At 44.0% G+C, this 20,903-nt stretch overlaps 2 protein-coding genes and 1 long non-coding RNA gene across 3 annotated transcripts in view; 1 reads left to right on the forward strand and 2 right to left on the reverse strand.

Annotated features, from left to right (window-relative positions):
- Positions 1 to 9,658: 9,658 nt before the first annotated feature.
- On the reverse strand, positions 9,659 to 13,842 carry LOC115158842 (uncharacterized). Its single transcript, XR_003868749.1, has 2 exons — positions 13,336 to 13,842; positions 9,659 to 10,759 (listed from the first exon to the last, which is right to left on the reverse strand). It is a non-coding gene; the product is annotated as an uncharacterized LOC115158842 (long non-coding RNA).
- armc7 (armadillo repeat containing 7) lies at positions 13,787 to 15,035 on the forward strand. Its single transcript, XM_029708203.1, has 3 exons — positions 13,787 to 14,040; positions 14,277 to 14,420; positions 14,560 to 15,035. The coding sequence occupies exons 1-3, from the start codon at positions 13,947 to 13,949 to the stop codon at positions 14,904 to 14,906; spliced, it is 585 nt and encodes a 194-aa protein (XP_029564063.1). The 5' UTR covers positions 13,787 to 13,946; the 3' UTR covers positions 14,907 to 15,035.
- Positions 15,036 to 18,718: 3,683 nt separating this feature from the next.
- acsf2 (acyl-CoA synthetase family member 2) overlaps positions 18,719 to 20,903 on the reverse strand; it is a 32,479-nt gene continuing 30,294 nt past the window's right edge. Inside the window, exons 12-16 of the mRNA XM_029708226.1 lie at positions 20,654 to 20,805; positions 20,415 to 20,556; positions 20,210 to 20,320; positions 20,041 to 20,109; positions 18,719 to 19,593 (exon numbers count right to left, since the gene is read on the reverse strand). Of these exons, the coding sequence (XP_029564086.1) occupies positions 19,543 to 19,593; positions 20,041 to 20,109; positions 20,210 to 20,320; positions 20,415 to 20,556; positions 20,654 to 20,805 (525 nt within the window). The 3' untranslated portion in view covers positions 18,719 to 19,542. The remainder of the gene's footprint in view (positions 19,594 to 20,040; positions 20,110 to 20,209; positions 20,321 to 20,414; positions 20,557 to 20,653; positions 20,806 to 20,903) is intronic.

Raw genomic sequence — 20,903 nt, forward strand, 5'->3', positions numbered from 1 at the left:
TGAAGTCTGTGTTCCTGCTCTTTAGGCCAAAAGCAGATCATATTCCAGGATGAGCTAGTAAAAGTTTTGTGTTCCATAGTGTCTAGTGTTGTTTTCGTGTGGTTTAGGCTCGGACCATTACAGTAGGTGTGAGCATCTGATACATACCTCTTAGGTTGCAGGATGGGGCTTGAGCAGGTGTATTAGTGGGGGTTGGGCCTGTTGCTCTGCTCACGGCCTGGGCATATTTGCAGCTGTCATGTTGAGGTCCTTGCTGCAGGGGGTATGGGGGAACATAGGTGTGGGGTGGCCTATATAGGGTGTGGCCAGGGTTTTTAGCGGGGTCTCGGCATGTGGGGGTGGGGATGTGGCTGGTGATGCTGTGGTCTGACTGTAGGTCATTTTGGCGTGGGTTCTCTCAGTGCAGGTCCTTCGGGAGGGAGTCTCTCAGGTCTGGGTGGGGTGTCTGTTGCTCTGTTGCTCCTGGTAAGGTGCTGGGGCTGTGGTTGAGGGTGACATCCTTCAGGGACGTGGCAAAAATTTGGACTGCTGCCTTGTAGAGGTGGACCTGGTCGTAAAGGCTGTTCAAGTCCAGGGTGGAGTGGCGGGCCAGGTAGACATTAGGTTTTGAGGCAGTCCATGGAAATGCTTGCATTCACCCGCTGTAAATCAAATCAAATTTTATTTGTCACATGTGCCGAATACAACAGGTGTAGACCTTACAGTGAAATGCTTACTTACAAGCCCTTAACGAACAATGCTTTAAGAAGTTAAGAAAAAAAATTGTGTTAAGAATAAAATTGAAAATAAAAGTAACAAATAATTAAAGAGCATAAAATAACAATAGCGAGGCTATATACAGGGGGGTACCGGTACAGAGTCAATGTGCGGCTGCACCGGTTAGTCGAGGTAATTGAGGTAATATGTACATGTACGTAGGTAGAGTTAAAGTGACTATGCATAGATAATAAACAGAGTAGCAGCAGCGTAAAAGAGGGGTCTGGGTAGCCCTTTGATTAGCTGTTCAGGAGTCTTATGGCTTGGGGGTAGAAGCTGTTAAGAAGCCTTTTAAACCTAGACTTGGCGCTCCAGTACTGCTTGCCGGATGGCTGGAGTCTTTGACAATTGTTAGAACCTTCCTCTGACACTGTCTGGTATAGAGGTCCTGGATGGCAGGAAGCTTGGCCCCAGTGATACACTGAGCCGTACACACTACCCTCTCCTCTGTAGTGCCTTGCAGTCGGAGGACAAGCAGTTGCCATACCAGGCAGTGATGCAACCAGTCAGGATGCTCTCGATGGTGCAGCTGTAGAACCTTTTGAGGATCTGAGGACCCATGCAAAATCTTCTCAGTCTCCTGAGGGGGAATAGGCTTTCATGCTTTCTTCACGACTGTCTTACTGTGTTTGGACCATGATAGTTTGTTGGTGATGTGGACACCAAGGAACTTGAAGCTCTCAACCTGCTCCACTGCAGCCCCATAGATGAGAATGGGGGCGTGCTCGGTCCTCCTTTTCCTGTAGTCCACAATCATCTCCTTTGTCTTGATCACGTTGAGGGAGAGGTTGTTGTCCTGGCACCACACAGCCAGCTCTCTGACCTCCTCCCTATAGGCTGTCTCGTCGTTGATCAGGCCTACCATCAATCATTTAACCAAATGTATTTATAAAACCCTTCTTACATCAGCTGATGTCACAAAGTGCTGTACAGAAACCCAGCCTAAAACCCCAAACAGCAGGCAATGCAGGTGTAGAAGCACGGTGGCTTGGAAAAACTCCCTAGAAAGGCCAGAACCTAGGAAGTAACCTAGAGAGGAACCAGGCTATGAGGGGTGGCCAGAGATTATAACAGAACATGGCCAAGATGTTCAAATGTTTATAGATGACCAGCAGGGTCAAATAATAATAATCACAGTGGTTGCTGAGGGTGCAACAGGTCAGCACCTCAGGAGTAAATGTCAGTTGGCTTTTCATAGCTGATCATTCAGAGTATCTCTACTGCTCCTGCTGTCTCTAGAGAGTTGAAAACAGCAGGTCTGGGACAGGTAGCACGTCCGGTGAACAGGTCATGTTTCCATAGCCGCAGGCAGAATAGTTGAAACTGGAGCAGCAGCACTACCAGGTGGACTGGGGACAGCAAGGAGTCATCAGGCCAGGTAGTCCTGAGGCATGGTGCTAGGGCTCAGGTCCTCCTGTTTGGCCCGCCTTTTCCTGTAGTCCACGATCAGCTCCTTTGTCTTGCTCACATTGAGGGAGAGGTTGTGGTCCTGGCACCACACTGCTAGTTCTCTGACCTCCTCCCTATAGGCCATCTCATCGTTGTCGGTGATCAGGCCTACCACTGCTGTGTCATCAGCTAACTTAATGATGGTGTTGGAGTCGTGTTTGGCCACATAGTCGTGGGTAAACAGGGAATACAGGAGGGGACTAAGTACACACCCCTGAGGTGCCCCAGTGTTAAGGATCAGCGTGGCAGATGTGTTGTTGCCTACACTTACCACCTGGGGGCAGCTGTCAGGAAGTCCAGGATCCAGTTGCAGAGGGTGGTGTTTAGTCTCAGAGTCCTTAGCTTAGTGATGAGCTTTGTGGGCACTATGGTGTTGAACGCTGAGCTGTAGTCAATGAACAGCATTCTCACATAGGTGTTCCTTTTGTCCAAGTGAGAAAGGGCAGTGTGGAGTGAGATTGAGATTGCGTCATCTGTGGATCTGTTGGGGCGGTATGGGAATTGGAGTGGGTCTAGGGTGTCCGAGAGGATGCTGTTGAGGTGAGCCATGACCAGCGTTTCAAAGCACTTCATGTCTACCAACTTGAGTGCCACTGGGAGGTAATCATTTAGACAGGTTACCTTCGCTTCCGCGCATGCTTTGAGTATACGTCCTGTTAATCCGTCTGGCCCAGCGGCTTTGTGAATGTTGACCTCTTTAAAGGTTTTGTTCACATCGGCTACCTAGAGCGTTATCACACAGTCATCCAGAACAGCTGGTGCTCTCGTGCATGCTTTAGTGTTGCTTGCCTCGAAGCGAGCATAGGATTTGCCCTTTAAACAGCGGCATATTATCAAGATATCAGTGTCCCCGAAAAAAAGGTATAGGCCTTTTATAGGCCTATAACAATAGGCCTATAACAAATGCAGCATATGGCATTTCTTTTCCACATGTAAATAGCACTTTTCAGTAGTGCTCAAAGCATGCCATTCCATGAGCGCAGGATTTATTTTTCAACTCGAATCAATGAGCACAATCCGTCCTCCATGACAACAAAATCATAAACAACAGAGTAGGGCTGGCTAGTAAGTCCTTAGTTTTGGGGTCATGCGCAGGTAAAACAATTTGGCTAATCTATACTGCCTTCCAGTCCAATAAATGTTATACCCCTTGATCTTCAAGAATAGGACTTGGAAATATGGAATTCTGATAGACTTTGGTTTTTAATGTAAAGATATAATTTAATAGTATTATTATATGTAGTAGAAAGCGATGGGTTAGAAGAAGCCTACATAATCAACCCATAAAGTAAAATTAAACATCCATACATGGCCAGCAATGTAAACTTTAACATTGATTTATCCTGCAATAGATGACGTTCAATTGGTAACATACATTTTTGACTTCTTCTAATGCCTCTTAAGGGGAAAGTAATCTCAAGGTAACCGAATGTAATCAGATTACATTAGTGAGTTTGGGTAATCCAAAAGTTACTTTACAGATTACAATTTTAGACAACTAGTAACTGTTACGGATTACATTTAGAAAGTAACCTACCCAACCCTGAATATACACCCTCACAATAAATCCATTATTTATTTTAGTCAGGTCTAAAGAAACATGATATGAAGAAAATGTATTTCAGAAGAACAGAATATGAGTTGGCCTACTGTATGTTATATGGCTATGCTCCATGCCATAGGCTGTAGACTTGTTCATTTAGCTGGCAAGATATGCTTATAAATCCTGTGCCATTATTTTATAGTAAGTGTAAAAGTGATAATTTGAAACAGGTCCTATATGCTAGATTTAGTTATATCTACCACTGTTGTGTCATCGGCAAACTTGATGATGGTGTTGGAGTCGTGCCTGGCCATGCAGTCATGAGTGAACAGGAAGTACAGGAGGGGACTGAGCATGCACCCCTGAGGGGCCCCTGTGTTGAGGATCAGCGTGGCGGATGTGTTGTTACCTACCCTTACCACCTGTGGGTGACCCGTAAGGAAGTCCAGGATCCAGTTGCAGAGGGAGGGGTTTAGTCCCAGGGTCCTTAGCTTAGTGATGCGCTTTGAGGGCACCATTGTGTTGAAGGCTGAGCTGTAGTCAGTGAATAGCATTCTCACATAGGTGTTAGCATTCTCACATGGCAGGGTGAAAGTATTTTCATGATAGCAGGGTGGAGACGACCACTTGCGGAAAGTGGAAGAAGCTTTTTCAATCACTCCCTTTCCAGCTGTGGCCTCCCTTTCCTGTTGGGCCCTCAGGTCATTTGTGCTCATGTGAATTATGATGTGGCTGGGAACCTAGTCTGTCCTTTGACAACAGCTCCAGGGCATGCCTATTGATGAATGATGGTGCCGACAGAGATGGTCGCCTCACTTTGAGTTCTTAGGAAACTATGCAGTATTTTGTTTCTTATGTATTATTTCTTACATTGTTACCCCAGGAAATCTTAAGTCTTATCACATACAACCGGGAAGAACTATTGGATATAAGAGCAATGTCAACTTACCAACATTACGACCAGGAATACAACTTTCCCAAAATGGATCCTCTGTTTGGACCACCACCCAGGACAATAGATCTAATTCCAGTAGTCGACCCAAACCAACGGTGCCGCAGAAGGGGCAGACGAAGCGGCCACCTGGTCAGGCTCCGTAGACGTGCACATCGCCCACTGCTCCCGAGTATACTACTAGCCAATGTCCAGTCTCTTGGCAACAAGGTAGATGAAATTCGAGCAAGGGTTGCCTTCCAGAGAGACATCAGAGATTGTAACATTCTCTGTTTCACGGAAACATGGCTCTCTTGGGATATGTTGTCGGAATCAGTTCAGCCACCGGGCTTCTCCATGCATCGCGCCAACAGAGATAAACATGTCTCTGAGAAGAGGAAGGGCGGGGGGTGTATGCTTCATGTTTAACGACTCATGGTGTAATCATAAGAACATACAGGAACTAAAGTCCTTCTGCTCACCCGACCTAGAATTCCTTACAATCAAATGCCGGCCATTTTACCTACCAAGAGAATTCTCGTCAGTTATAGTCACAGCTGTGTACATTCCTCCTCATGCAGACACCAAGATGGTCATCAAGGAACTTCACTGGACTATATGCAAACTGGAAACCATATATCCTGAGGCTGCATTTATTGTAGCTGGGGATTTTAACAAAGCAAATTTGAGAACAAGGCTACCTAAATTCTACCAGCATATTGATTGTGCTATACATGCATGGGCAATACCCTCGACCACTGCTACTCTAACTTCCGCGATGCATACAAAGCCTTCCCCCGCCCTCCCTTCGGAAAATCCGACCATGACGCCATCTTGTTCCTACTGTCTTATAGGCAGAAACTCAAACAGGATGCCAACGATGAGAACCATTCAACGCTGGTAAGACCAATCGGAAGCCACGCTTCAAGATTGTTTTGATCACACGGATTGGAATATGTTCCCGGTCAACCTCAGAGAACAACATCGACCTATACAACATCGACCTCAAACAAGCGAAATGCCAGTACAGGGACAAGGTGGAGTCGCAATTCAATGGCTCAGAAACGAGATGTACGTGGTAGGGTCTACAGGAAATCACAGACTCCAAAAAGAAAACCAGCCACGTGACGGACACCGACGTCACGCTTCCAGACAAACTAAACACCTTCCTTGCCCGCTTTGAGGATTATACAGTTCCACCGTCACAGCCTGCAAACAAGGACTCCACCCCCCCCCCCTCCCTCCGTGGCTCACGTGAGTAAAACATTTAAACGTGTTAACCCTCGCAAGGCTGCTGGCCCAGATAGCATCCCTAGCCGCATCCTCAGAGCATGCGCAGACCAGCTGGCTGGTGTGTTTACAGACATATTCAATCACTCCCTATCCCAGTCTATTGTACCCACATGCTTCAAGATGGCTACCATTGTTCCTGTACCCAAGAAGGCAAAGATAACTAAACTAAATGACTACCGCCCCAACAGGTCCACAAACGACGCAATCGCCATCACGCTGCACACTGCCCTATCCCATCTGGAAAAAAGGAATGCCTATGTAAGAATGCTGTTCATTGACTACAGCTCAGCATTCAACACCATAGTACCCTCCAAGCTCATCATCAAGCTGGAGGCCCTGGGTCTCAATCTTGCCCTGTGCAATTGGGTCCTGGACTTTGACGGTCCACCCCCAGGTGGTGAAGGTAGGAAACAACATCTCCACTTCGCTGACCCTCAAGAATTTGGCCCCACAAGGGTGCGTACTCAGCCCCCTCCTGTACTCCCTGTTCACCCATGACTGCGTGGCCATGCACGCCTCAAACTTAAACATCAAGTTTGCAGACGACACAACAGTAGTGGGCTTGATTACCAACAACGATGAGACAGCCTACAGGGAGGGGATGAGGGCACTCAGAGTGTGGTGTCAGGAAAACAACCTCTCACTCAACGTCAACAAAACAAAGGAGATGATCATGGACTTCAAGAAACAGCAGAGGGAGCACCCCCCTATCCACATCGAAGGGACAGCAATGGAGAAGGTGGAAAGTTTTAAGTTCCTTGGCGTACACATCACAGACAAACTGAAATGGTCCTCCCACAGTGTGGTGAAGAAGGCACAACAGCGCCTCTTTAACCTCAGGAGGCTGAAGAAATTTGGCTTGTCACCCAAAACCCTGACAAACTTTTACAGATGCACAACCGAGAGCATCCTGCCGGGCTGAACCTCAACCGCAAGGCTCTCCAGAGGGTGGTGCTGTCTGCACAACGCATAACCGGGGGAAAACTACCTGCCCTCCATGACACCTACAGCACCCGATGTCACAGGAAGGCCAAAAAGATCATCAAGGACATCAACCACCTGAGCCACTGCCTGTTCACACCACTACAATCCAGAAGACGAGCTCAGTACAGGTGCATCAAAGCTGGGGCCGAGAGACTGAAAAACAGCTTCTATCTCAAGGCCATCAGACTGCTAAACAGCAATCACTAACTCAGAGAGGCTGCTGCCTACGTTGAGACCCAATCACTGGCCACTTTAACAAATGGATCAATAGTCACTTTATACAATGCCACTCTAAATAATGGCCATTTAATAATGTTTACATATCTTACATTACTCATATCACATGTATATACTGTATTTTATACCATATATTGCACCTTTGCCATCGCTCATCCATATGTACATATTCTCATTCACCCCTTTAGATTTATGTGTATTAGGTAGTTGTTGGGGATTTGTTAGGATTTGTTAGATTACTTGTTAGACATTGATTGCTGCACTGTCGGAACTGGAAGACAAGCATTTAGCTACACTCGCATTAACATCTGCTAACCATGTGTCTGTGACAAATAAAATTTGATTTGTTTGGGAACCAGACTTTAGACACTTTTTTGGGGGGGAAAAGATTATTCTCTTGAATGTATTTCCAATTTGAATCAATGAGAAGCACAACCTCTGGCTTTTGTGTGTCCTTGTGGATGTGTGGGAGCTGACAGGAGGGCTGTTAGGAAGGGGTGGCGTCTGATGGGTTAGTGGCTCCTGTGTTGTCTGTCCCCTCGTGGTATTGAGGTTGTGGTCCAGGTCTGAGGTGGACTGTTCTGCTGGATTCTCTGAGGGAGTCACACCTCAGCTTTCTCACTTCCTCCTTCAGTGCTGTTAGCTGTTCCATGTGTTCCCCTCTTCTCCTTCAGTGCTGTTAGCTGTTCCATGTGTTCCTCTCTTCTCTTTCAATGCTGTTAGCTGTGCCATGTGTTCCTCTTCTTCTTCAGTGCTGTTGGCTGTGCCATGTGTTCCTCTCTCTCCTTAAGTTCTCTCACCTCAGTCCGGGGTGCAGCAAGCTCTCTCAGACAGCCGTCTATCTCCACCTTCAGCCCTCCGGGTCTTGTTGGGGTGGGGGGAGGGTGAGTGTGGACTCACTCTCTGATCTCCACAATTACTCTCTCCATCTTTGTGAATATATCTCTCTCAACAATGGAGGATCAGTGCTGTTGTGGAACCTGGGTCTGTTCAGTGATTTGGGGGGTGACTCTCCTCTTGGGGCTGCTCGTCTGCTGGGCAGTTTGAGGATGAGGTGTGCTTTGACTCACTCAAATGGAGAGTCCTCAACAAGAGAGAGCTTTTCCTTTTGTGCTCTCTCTTTGATCCCTCCATAAAAAAACTGCCTTGGTGAGCAAAAAAAATGAAAACGCTGCCTGTTGCAAAGACCCAGGTGGCAGCATAAAAACCCTGAGGGATGATGTCACAGCTGGACCCTATTGAAGAAATTGCTCTCGCTTCGCCTCTTCCTCTCTGGTTCTGATCCGGGATTTCTCGTAGTCTTCTTCTCAAACCTATTGGAGAATGTCCCCCCCCTCTGACCTCCAATGCTGTTTGACGAGGTGAGGAGAGATGGTGTAAGGAATCAAGGAAAGAATAATTGAGAAAAAGCTCAAACTTGATTAACGAAAACTCCATTGAGCGTAAACTCTGCCCACTGCCTTCATCCAACATATCACATTCAAGGCCTAAACTCACCAAGGGCAAGCAAGGCGTTTGTATGATTTATTTGAGAATCCATTGTTTAGTTAAGTGATAATGCCAGAGAAGATAGAGTTTGGAGGATGTATTGTCAAGGGTGTTAGGCACGAGACAAGGTCGTTCGTTGTAAATGTTCAGTTGTCATACTGACTGGCAACGTTCTTATCCCTTGCTTGCTAGCTAGCCAACTACGGCTAATTTACAGTCACGTCAAAAAGTGCAGCCAGAATAACCGCAAAGTAGCTGCATTTGTTTAAGCTGTTTTCTTCTGACATTTATTTGGATACATCCATAACAATGAGCTAATGATGCATGATTTACCCTGGCATAGAAAATGTGCTCTCTCGTTAGGACACTGTTGTTCAGATGAGCTAGCCAACACAATCACTTAGAACTGAAGCTGGAAAGACTGCAAATTAGCTGCACTTCGTTTGACCTTTTTTCAATTTACATTTGTTTTTGTATATATCCATAAAAATGCCAGCTGATTCATGATTTCGACTGGCTGAGAAACGCTGCCTGCTTGTCTGTCTCGTCCCGATTTGTTCATTACTAGTACAGGACAGCAGGATATCAAATGTTGCTGGGACAGACAGCAAGGTTTATACAAACCTCCGCTGTTGAAAACAAAATGTTAGTCTAAAAGAAATGTGAGACGTCTAGATGCTTTTTATAGTGGAGATTACGTTTATAAATTGCCTGGCTGGCCTGATGAGACAGTGGATTGCCTAAATAGGCATTTTAACGTCACAGATTTAGCTGGTGGCAAATTGTTGAATAGACACCAGCTGGAATGTTGTTTTAAACAATCAGCATTCAGGATTTGACCCACCGTTGTATAAAATTATAATAACCCAACCGAAGCCGGGCGGGCGGGTTGTCTGCTTTGACGCCTCACTCAATTAGAACGTGTCTATTTTGGCGTTTTATCGCTGGCGCTGTAGTCACACAAAATAATACAAACGTCAGTATTCACTTTTTTTTTATTGGCTCAATTGGAAGAGGTAGCTAAGGGTTGAGGCTTTACCATACATGCTAAATTAGCAATATAAATTAGACCAATTCATCCACTTATGTTAACACCATATCGCTATCAGCAAAGATGTGGACTATCCTGCTAGCATACAGCCACTGCTCTGCCGGTCCCGTCCTTACCACCCGCCCACTTCTGAGTTTTTCGCTTCATAGCCCTGGAAACAGTGCTGCCTTAAGTCACCACTGCCCCCTGGTGGATATCAGTTGTACTTGCAAATTGAACAAAATTATACATAAACTACACCAAGGTAATGGTTTCCATTATAGATTAGGACGTAATTTCATCATTCTTATTGGTAGAGGTAAAGATAACATTTACCACCATTCCCCTCATGTTTTTTTTATTTAAATCGAGCAATCATACATTTCGGAGGTTGAATTCCCTCTGTGGGTACAACTAACAAGTGGATAGTCTATTCTGATTAAACGTCATGATTTGCTGTACAATTAATTATGACTACTGTAAGCTTCTTCACAGCTGTACCCGATTATCATCATGGGACAAAAATGTGATGCTCCGCTCTTTAAACAAATATTACATTGTAGTGAAGTTGCAGCAGCAAACCAAAACGTGTACCCACTCCCCAAACACCTTATTGCCTTTCAGTTCTTTCTTTGACAAGAAGAGGACTTCTTCATGGATATCTCATTGGACAATTTAGAGCTCCACGAAAACATTAAGTTAGATGAATGAATAACCACAATGAAAACCTTCACATGAATGATACTCTTGTAGTGAGATTACTTATTCTCTGCTCCTCTGTCCTGTCTATTTGTTTGCTAAAAGATTCCCTCACTGAAAATGGCCTGTATTGTACAACCCCCAGCAACCCCACCAAAGGGATGCTGTCATTCGGTCTGTCCAACTCAATGTCTGTTGTGCCCAGTGGGTCGAGGTTCATCATGGCTTCTTCTTCTCTGCTAACTCCTCCATCTGCCTCTTCCTCATCTCCAGCACCTCCATCAGCTTGGCATCATTCTTAGCACGCTCTTGAGCCCTCATCTCTGCTAGGTCCTCAAAGAATCGGTGTCTGTAGAAGGTATACAATGCAATTACACACACACAAATAAAGTCGCACTCTATATAAGCGCCTAGTCATTTATTGGGTAAACCAACGTTCATCACAGAAGGCAGTGTGATGCCGAAACGTTGGTGGTTGACCCAATAAATTACTGGGAGCTTATATAGTGTGCAACTCTTTTTTTTATAGCCTAGTTTACTCGCCGTTAGTCAGCACCTCTACTAACTTTTTGTGCTTTTCATGCTTTTCACCAACACATTCATAGACGCCAACTGCCTTTACCGCCTATTGATTTCTTCCCGGGGGACTTCTGTTAAGAGCCCCGACCCTCGGTCTGAACGTGAACATGAATTGCTTATGGTGAAGTTTTGGAAACATAAGGAAAGTATCTTTCATATCAGCAATTTTTGGTACTCCATTCATAGACACTAAGGGCCCGATTTCCGATTTAGGAAAATACGCCTTTCTTGCGCACGCCTTTCCTATGCACTTCTCAGTAGTTTGTATTCAGACTTACCTTATGAAGTTGCGTAATGCTGAATAAATGTAATTCAGCAGCTGAAAACCCTCCCACTTGCTGGCCAATCGATTTTCTTATGGAGTTTTCATTTAATAGGGTTTTCATTACATTTATTTTAAACCATCCCTTTAAATACGGTGTACCTTTAATTAGAATTTTGATGACAGACTAGAGAACCGGTTCAGAAAATAGGGATCAATGAAAGAATTCCCTCTATGCATCTTCAGCTCCATTTCAACACCAACGGGTAGATTATTTAGGCAAATGTTAGGGTTAGGAAAGGTATATATGAATTATAAAAAAAATACAGTTTGAGAGCCTTTAGGCACAACCAATATTGATGAATAAAAAAAAAATAGTGGTTTGATTTATCCTGAAAGTTGTCATATTCAAGTTCAATCCATAAAATATTGGAAGGTTGAAAAAAAAAAGTGTACAATGGGGGTTGAACAATAGTCCTATAAATCAACCCTAATTATCACTACAGGTGCAATGATCTGTGAGCTGCTCTGACAGCTGATGCTTGAAGTTAGTGAGGGAGATATGAGTCTCCAGCTTCAGTGATTTTTGTTGTACACCTTTTCTATGCATATACTGTCCATAATGGGTATACACACCCTCATATACATATATATTTATATTCCCGGACTCTGACACTGCTCGTTGTAATAATTCTATATCTCTTAATTCCTTTTTTTGGAATTGCGTGTATTGTTAGGTATTACTGCACTGTTGGAGCTAGGAACATAAGCATTTCGCTACACCCACAATAACACTGCAAAATGTGTATGTGACCAATAAAATTGTATTGATTTGACAAACGTGTTGTCACTGAACAATACTGTCAGCTGAAACTGTGCTAAAATCGGTTAAAAACCTCTACAGGATTGGTGTCCCCCCAGCGGGACGGTTGAGCTAACGTACGCTAATGTGATTAGCATGAGGTTGTAAGTAACAAGAACATAAACGTATCTGATATGGGCAGAAAGCTTAAATTCTTGTTAATCTGTCCAATTTACAGTAGCCATTTCAGTGAAAGAATACCATGCTATTATTTGAGGAGAGTGCACAATTATGAACTTAAATGATTTAATAAACTAATTAGCCACATTTGGGCAGACTTGATACAACATTTTGAACAGAAATGCAATGGTTCATTGGACCAGTCTTAAACGGTGCACATACACTGCTGCCACCTAGTGGCCAAAATCTAAATTGCGTCTAAAGTGGGATAATACGTTGGACTTTCTCTTGCATTTCAGATGATGGAACAAAAAAAAAAGCATGTTTTTTTGTTTGTATTATCTTTTACCAGATCTAATGTGTTATATTCTCCTACATTAATTTCACATTTCCACAAACTTCAAAGTGTTTTCTTTCAAATGGTATCAAGAATATGCATATCCTTGCTTCTGGCCCTGAGCTACAGGAGGTTAGATTTGGGTGTCATTTTAGGCGAAAATTGAAAGAAGTGTCCAATCCTTAAGCTTTAGTAACCGTATATTTGGCATTCGTTAAATTATTTTTGTGATTTGAAAGTAGAGGGCTATATGTTTCTGTAATCATACCACAACTGAGAATCAATTCACGTTAAGATGGATTCACGTTTGGAGGCGAATTGGCTCCTCTAAACAGAACATGAATGTCCTTGGACTATAAGGCTCCTTTAGTCTGTTATTGGGCTAGCGTTTCACTAGATTATTATTACACACTCACTATTGGCAGTACACCATTAAGCACTAGATAGGGGTCCAATGACATGTTCAACCACCTCTGACAACAATGGGCAGTCAATCATAAGTTAATTAAATTGTGTCATTGAATTACGTTTTTAGAATTCAGAATTGACATAATCTAATGCAGTATTTCCCTGCAAATAGGACAACACAGACAGGCTACTAAGTGAAAACAAATCAAATTGTATGGACACATGACTGCAGCTCCATTGAGGTTATGGTGTGGAGAGCAAGTATAGACCGTCTATAGTTAATAGGTCATTGATTGCCCTTTACCAGACAGAATACAGCTACATAGCTAGCTAGAAACATTAATGAAAGGGGATCACCTGTTGAAGAAAGCAGTGGCCAGTCCCACGATTAATGTTCCAAATAAAATTGGTTTTGTAAGGCGCTTTATGGCAGACAGTTGATGTTGCTTCATGGTAGACAACAACCAGGACGAGACTTGTCCGAAATTTTGCAAAATTAGGTACTGTTGTCCGTCAAAATATTCTTATTCCACTAGTATCTTGCAACAACTGTACCGTGACCTCCCCAAGAACGCAAGAGATGCACGTACAACGACTTCCGCCGGATCACCCCTCCCTTCATTACGAAACACGTTGGTTAAATCAAATGTATCTTGTGAGAGTTTAAATAAACTATTTAAATTAATTATAAAGTATACAAGTGTACACAGTTGTCACGCATTCACCAATAAAGTAAAACAGCAGGAATATCCTCCTCCTAGAAAGCCATTTAGGTGGAACCAATTACATTACGAACCGTGTCCTGGTGGGGAAACAATTCGAGGACGGACCAATGCGTCCCAAACATCCGGCCACAACACTGGCATTAAAATGTGAAGATTGTTACTTTATTTGTCTTGAGTGAACGTTCGTCATTGTAAATATATCAGTCGATCGTTTATTGATAGTAACTGTGACGAAGTGAACACATGATGTCGGGAAAAGGACATTCTGCGACGGGATCTGATCGGTTTGAATACCTGCAGACGCTTGTCACGGAGTTTCAGGACACCGACAGTGATGGTACGTTGCTAGCTAATGCAGCAGAGTAGGCTATATCATGGTTAATATAATGTGTAGACATTGGTGTAGCTAATGCTTTAGAAGGCAGAAGCCCTGGTATTGATTTGGTGGATGATAGACCTCCTGTTTGATTATATTCTAGCTAAATCTTACTACACCATATAACTAATTGAGCCTTATTTTACCATGTGGTTGGCATTAGCTAACATTACTATCGAATTGTCCATTTCTTCTAGAGGCGAAAGAGCAAGTGTTGGCCAACTTGGCCAACTTTGCCTATGATCCGAGGAACCTGGAGAACCTGAGAACCCTTCAGGTTACTGATCTCTTCTTGGACATGCTCACAGAGGAAAATGAGAACTTTGTGGAGTTTGGGATAGGTGAGTATGGCACAAGGGACACTAGTTGTGAAATACATAAGATCATGTTTAAATGATACATACAGTATATCAACATACCTTAATCCAGATGTTCAAAAGGAGAATCTCTCCATCACGGAGTGCTTCTGTGCATTCCCAGGGGGTCTATGTAACTTGAGTATGGACCGGGAATGCCGTGGCCAGATCCTGCAGAGCGAAGCAATCCCCTTGGTTACGGGATGCCTGTCCAGCCGGCGGGAGGAGACGGTGCTATCTGCCATCACCACGCTCATGAATCTCACCACCGCTGCATCACGCTCCCAAACCACCGACACCGCAGTGCTACAGTGCATGCTGCGCTTCTCCATCTCCCAGAGCCCACGCCTGCGTAACCTGGCCTCTGTGTTCCTCCAGGACTGCTGCACTGAGGAGCAGGTGGCCAGGGCAGAGGCACAGATGCAGGGACACCATCCTACAGCACTGGGGATCCCCCTGCCTAAGGACTAGGCTAGTCTGGAGACATGATCGCTAGATCTGATCTCTGAGAAATTAACAGAGAATCACATACACTGAGTGTACAAAACATTAAGAACACCTGCTCTTTCCATGGCATAGACTGACCAGGTGAAAGCTATGATCCCTTATTGATGTCACTTCAGTCTGTGTAAATGAAGGGGAGGAGATGGGTTAAAGAATGATTTTTAATCCTTGAGACAGTTGAGACATGGATTATGTGCCGTTGAGGGTGAATGGGCAAGGCAAAATATTTAAGTGGCTTTGAATGGGTTATGGTAATAGATGCCAGGTGCACCGGTTTGTGTTAAGAAGTGCAAAGCTGCTGGGTTTTCAACGCTCAACAGTTTCCCGTGTGTATCAAGAATGGTCCACCACCTAAAGGACATCCAGCCAACTTGACACAACTGTGGGAAGAATTGAAGTCGACATGGGCCAGCATCCCTGTGGAAAGCTTTCGACACCTTATAGAGTTCATGCTTAGACGAATTGAGGCTGTTCTGAGGGCAAAACGGGGGGTGCAACTCAATATTAGGAAGGTGTTCTTAATGTTGTGTGCGCTGTGTAGGAGTGCACAATGACTCGTGATGGAGGACTTTGTAACAAACATACTTTCCAACTTAAAATTGCTTTACACTTCAGTGCCACATGAGGGAGACAATACCACTGCTATGCTTAGCCGTTGAAAGCTGTGATGTTAACTGGCTCGGTTGCTCTCAGCTATTGACAGTATGGAATTAAGACTCAGTTGACTGTCAATTCACTTCATCCTAGTTAGTCATTGCCGATTTAGAGATGACATAAGCTCTTATGTCCCTGTGGCAAACCTCTTCAAAGCTAGGAGCGTTTGTCACAAATTAAGTGAGAAACTGTCACCAAAGTCAGCCCAGAATTAAAGTTATTTCGAACATGACAGTACCTGTGTGTTTGTTTCTCTGTCCTGGTCCACCCAGGCCGCAGGTAAGGTCAAGGATAGCAGGGTTCGGTACACAAATCTGGTTCTCGGTAGGTCCAGGTCTAAACGCCAACAGGTAAGTCCAAAACAGTCCAGCTCGTACACGGTAAATCCAGCCAATGTAGAATGTCTCTCTCTCTATGGTTCATAGATCCTTCCCGCTCTCTCTCTCTCTCTTCCTGGTTTTTCTTGACCTTTTATCTGTGGGTCGGCTCCACCTTCTGAGGGTTCCCCTTGCTTCTGGGAATTGTAGTTTTGGCAGTCGGCCATTTTGTGATCTGTAGTTCTGATTGGGGTGGCCATTTTAGTGATCGGGCAGAGCCCGTTTATTAGTTCTGCCCTCACATATCTGCCATTTATCACTCGACCCCCTTCTTTGCCACACCCCTTTGACTGAAGTTACTCAGCACATTAAAAGGGATTGGCCAGAGCAAGTCATTGCAAAGAATCACTGATCTCCAAATCCCAAACTATTCCAACAGCTACTCAAGATTAGCCTTGCTACTGATCCTCTGGAATGTGGGGGTTCTCTCAATATCACAGTTGCTGCAGCGTCACAAGGATGGAATCTGGTTTGGTCTGGTGGGCCACATCCCAGCTGTGGTGGAGAAAAACGTGGTGTTGGGATGGTCATTCACATTCCAGAGGATCAGTAGCACGGCTAATCTTGAGTTGGAATACATTGGGATTTGGAGATCAGTGATTCTGTGCAGTGCCTTGATCAGGCTTATTCCACCAAAGCTGGTCAATATTGAGCCAAATCTCCAGTAGTCATGTCTGCGACCCATTACTATGCTATCCAGTGACATCTTGACATATGGTCCCAATAAAAAGTCTCTGCATTCAGTAAACTCAATATTTTTCATCAAACTCAATGCATTCCTTAGATACACCCATATGTACAGTGGCAAGAAAAAGTTTGTGAACTCTTTGGAATTACCTGGATTTCTGCATGAATTAGTCATAAAATGTGATCATCTTAGTCACAGACAGTATGATTAAACTAATAACACACAAATTATTGTAATTTTTTGGTCTATATTGAATACATAATTTAACATTCAGTGTAGGTTGGAAAAAGTATGTGAACCCCTAAGCTAATGACTTCTCCAAAAGCTAATTGGAGTAAGCTAACCTGGAGTCTAATCAATGAGACGAGATTGGAGATGTTGGTTAGAGCTGCCTTGCCCTATAAAAACACGCACAAAATTTGAGTTTGCCATTCACAAGAATTATTGCCTGATGTGAACCATGCCTTGAACAAAAGAGATCTCAGAAGACCTAAGATAAAGAATTGTTGACTTGCATAAAGCTGGAAAGGGTTAATAAAGTATCTCTAAAAGCCTTGATGTTCATCAGTCCACGGTAAGACAAATGGTCTATAAATGAAGAAAGTTCTGCACTGTTGCTACTCTCCCTTGGAGTAGCCGTCCTGCAAAGATGACTGCAAGAGCACAGTGCAGAATGCTCAATGAGGTTAAGAAGAATCCTAGAGTGTCAGCTAAAGACTTACAGAAATCTCTGGAACATGCTAACATCTCTGTTGACGAGTCTACGATACATAAAACACTAAACAAGAATAGTGTTCATGGGAGGACACCACGGAAGACGCCACTGCTGTCCAAAAAAAACATTGCTGCACGTCTGAAGTTCGCAAAAGTGCACCTGGCTGTTCCACACCGCTTCTGGCAAAATATTCTGTGGACAGATTAAACTAAAGTTGAGTTGTTTGGAAGGAACACACAACACTATGTGTGGAGGAAAAAAGGCACAGCACAGCACACCAACAACACTATGTGTGGAGGAAAAAAGGCACAGCACAGCACACCAACATCAAAACCTCATCCCAACTGTAAAGTATGGTGGATGGAGCATCATGGTTTGGGGCTGCTTTGCTGCCTCAGGGCCTGAACAGCTTGCCATCATCGACGGAAAAATTAATTCCCAAGTTTATCAAGACATTTTGCAGGAGAATGTAAGGCTATCTGTCTGCCAATTGAAGCTCAACAGAAGTTGGGTGATGCAACAGGACAACGACCAAAAACACAGAAGTAAATCAACAACAGAATGGCTTCAACAGAAGAAAATACGCCTTCTGGAGTGGCCCAGTCAGTCCTGACCTCAACACGATTTAAAATGTTGTGGCATGACCTCGAGAGCGGTTCACACCAGACATCCTAAGAATATTGCTGAACTGAAACAGTTTTGCAAAGATGAATGGTCCAAAATTCCTCCTGACCGTTGTTCAGGTCTGATCTGCAACTACAGAAAACGTTTGGTTTATTGCCAAAGGAGGGTCAACAAGTTATTAAATCCAAGGGTTCACATACCTTTTCCACCCTGCACTGTGAATGTTTACACGGTGTGTTCAATAAAGACAAATGTATAATTGTTTGTGTGTTATTAGTTTAAGCAAACTGTATTTGTCTATTGTTGTGACTTAGATGAAGATCAGATTTTATGACCAATTTAATGCAGAAATCCAGGTAATTCCGAAAGGTTCACATACGTTTTCTTGCCACTGTATTTTCCATTTGACATTCAAGTATTTGACTAGCAGGTCTCAAGTAGGCTGCAGCTGTGATCTTCTTGGCCCTCTGACAGGGCAGGGTCTGGGTTTCTCATCCAGGAATACTACAGACCTGGCTCAGACAAGTGTTGGGTGCAGAGGATAGGTATCCTGGAAAACAAAACCTGAGTGGAAATCTTATCCAGCTGTGTGTCTGCATGCTTCTATAGGTGTGTTTGAGAGGCTTTTCAAAGGCTTAACAGCTGTCCACTTGCCACTGAGATCAATGGAAAAGCTAAAAGTTTCTGTCCTCCAACAAAAACACTGACACCTACACCCAACTTTTAATGGTGAGGTACATGTTTTTTATTTTGACATATAGGCAGCTGTAATATAAGGGCGCTATTCAATCCGCGTCGCCGAAGTACAGCTTCACTGAAATGTAAAGGCAATGTTCCCGCTTTAGCGGTAAACCCTGCAGATGTCGGCTCAATTGGAAATGACCTTTTACAAATCGCGGAATCTGTAACGCTTCAGTTTTACACACTGAATAGAGCCCCGAGTCACAGATTGATGAGGTGGTTTCAAGGCTGTCACAATTACACGATCGGTCCTAAAAATACAGTAAAATAATTTGGCTGTCAGTGTTTAGCTGACTGCTGTACATGGCTTCGCTTTCCTTTTAAACTGTGCCTGCTAAAACATAGCATTAGTCCAATGGGTTCTGCAAAAAGGTTTGCATTAAAAAAGGCACAAATGATGGCACTTACGGCTGGGTTCAATCCGTATTGCGGAAGATCCGCATTTAAAATTGAAAGGTCATTTCTGTGTTTACCGTGAATGCAGTCTCCGCGACTGCGGGAACATCGCCTTTAATTGTCAATCGCTCTGTAAAGTGGATCTTCAGCGCTACGGATTTAGAGCCCTTAGGCTGCCCAATTCAGATATCTTTTCCAATTATTGGTCTTTTGACCAATCACATCAGATCTTTTCACATTAGCTCTTTAAAAAAAATATTAGTGAATAAAAGATAAGAATTGGGCTGCCTGTATAAATGCAACCATAATGACTGATTTCAGCAGGTGCTTTGGCAGAGTGGAGTGAAAACATATGCCATGCATCGGAGATATGAGCCACCATGTCTAGCCCGACTTTCTCTCGTTACTTCACAGTCCCAGAAACTTCTCTGTCTGCTCACGCAGTTTGTTCTTCTGGATCTGAAAGAGGAATTTAAAAAGGAGAGAATAAGTGTATTAAATACAGTGTTTTATGTCAGGGTGGTTTCTCAGATCGACCAGACAGCCGTGGTGGTTCGTGACGCCCTCTGAATGTGTTTAGCAGGACTGCTGCGTGCAGACTGCTTAATAGCTCAGTTTCCTTCTGTCTAGAGACAGAGGACTGGGCTACTCAAATTACTCTCCATTTCTAAATGGTTTTGAAGTGTCTCTTGAGAGAGACTGAGGACCACGAGGAACATACAGTTTATGCAATGGACTGTTCATCAAAACTAATTTGTCTCTGACAATTACTTAAGCTTCCTGATTATGTCTTCAGAATTGTATAAACAAATACATAACAAATGTTGGTCAGCGTTCATGTAGAAACATACATTATGGGGCATGTCAGCTTAGCTTTGAGTAAGAGTATATGGTTTGAGAGATTACCTTTCCTGAAACTGTGAGTGGGTAGCCCTCCACAAATGTTACATAGCGTGGGATCTTGAAATGAGCAATCTGAGAGGGGAAAGAAGATGTACTGTTTTTTCTGTTTATTTCAAGCATTTAGGCCACAGCAGGAAGTCGCAGAACCTTTTTCTTTCATACAATCTCTCACCTTTCCCTTGCAGTAAGCTTTGATGTCCTCTGCACTGCAATCCTGTCCCGCCTTCAGCTTGAGACAGGCGCACACCTCCTCTCCCATACGCTCATCCTTTATTCCAATCACCTGATAGAGAGCGAGAGAAACATTAGCAGTCATTTCCCTAGAAAACGATCCTTCTGCTTCTGTTCAAGCATATACAAACTGATTGAGAATGCACCTGTGCCTCCTGGACTTTAGGGTGGGTGTGTAGGAACTGCTCAATCTCAGCTGGGTATATGTTCTCCCCTCCTCGGATGATCATGTCCTTGATTCGACCCTCGATGCGGCAGAAGCCATACTTGTCCAGGCTGGCGATGTCACTGCATATGGGTATAAGGACACATTGTATGACGCATAAGTAAAAGTTGAGACATCAGCGTTTTGGGGAGGTGTATGGGACCAGACCTGTCCACTCACCCAGTCTTATACCAGCGGTCTTTGGTAATGCACTCGTCTGTCTTGGCGACATCCCCCCAGTACTCCAGCATTACACAGTAGCCCCTGATCATCAGCTCTCCTGATATCCCGAGAGGCATGAGCTGACCAGAGCCAGGGTCAACTACCTTAACCTGAGGAACAGCAGTGATGAACACAATGGGGTGCGACTCTACTGCAGTCAGTTGCCATTATGATAATAAAATCAATGCTCCCAGCAGTTCTGCCTATG

This window comes from Salmo trutta, chromosome 2, assembly GCF_901001165.1.
Source record: "Salmo trutta chromosome 2, fSalTru1.1, whole genome shotgun sequence".
NCBI lineage: Eukaryota > Metazoa > Chordata > Actinopteri > Salmoniformes > Salmonidae > Salmo > Salmo trutta.

What these genes read in the sequence shown, in the direction of transcription:
- armc7 (XM_029708203.1), top strand. Translation starts at nt 13,947, where the DNA reads ATGATGTCGGGAAAAGGACATTCTGCGACGGGATCTGATCGGTTTGAA. An exon ending in TCAGGACACCGACAGTGATG is followed by an intron (nt 14,041 to 14,276) that starts GTACGTTGCTAG and finishes CATTTCTTCTAG; the next exon opens with AGGCGAAAGAGCAAGTGTTG. An exon ending in CTTTGTGGAGTTTGGGATAG is followed by an intron (nt 14,421 to 14,559) that starts GTGAGTATGGCA and finishes GTGCATTCCCAG; the next exon opens with GGGGTCTATGTAACTTGAGT.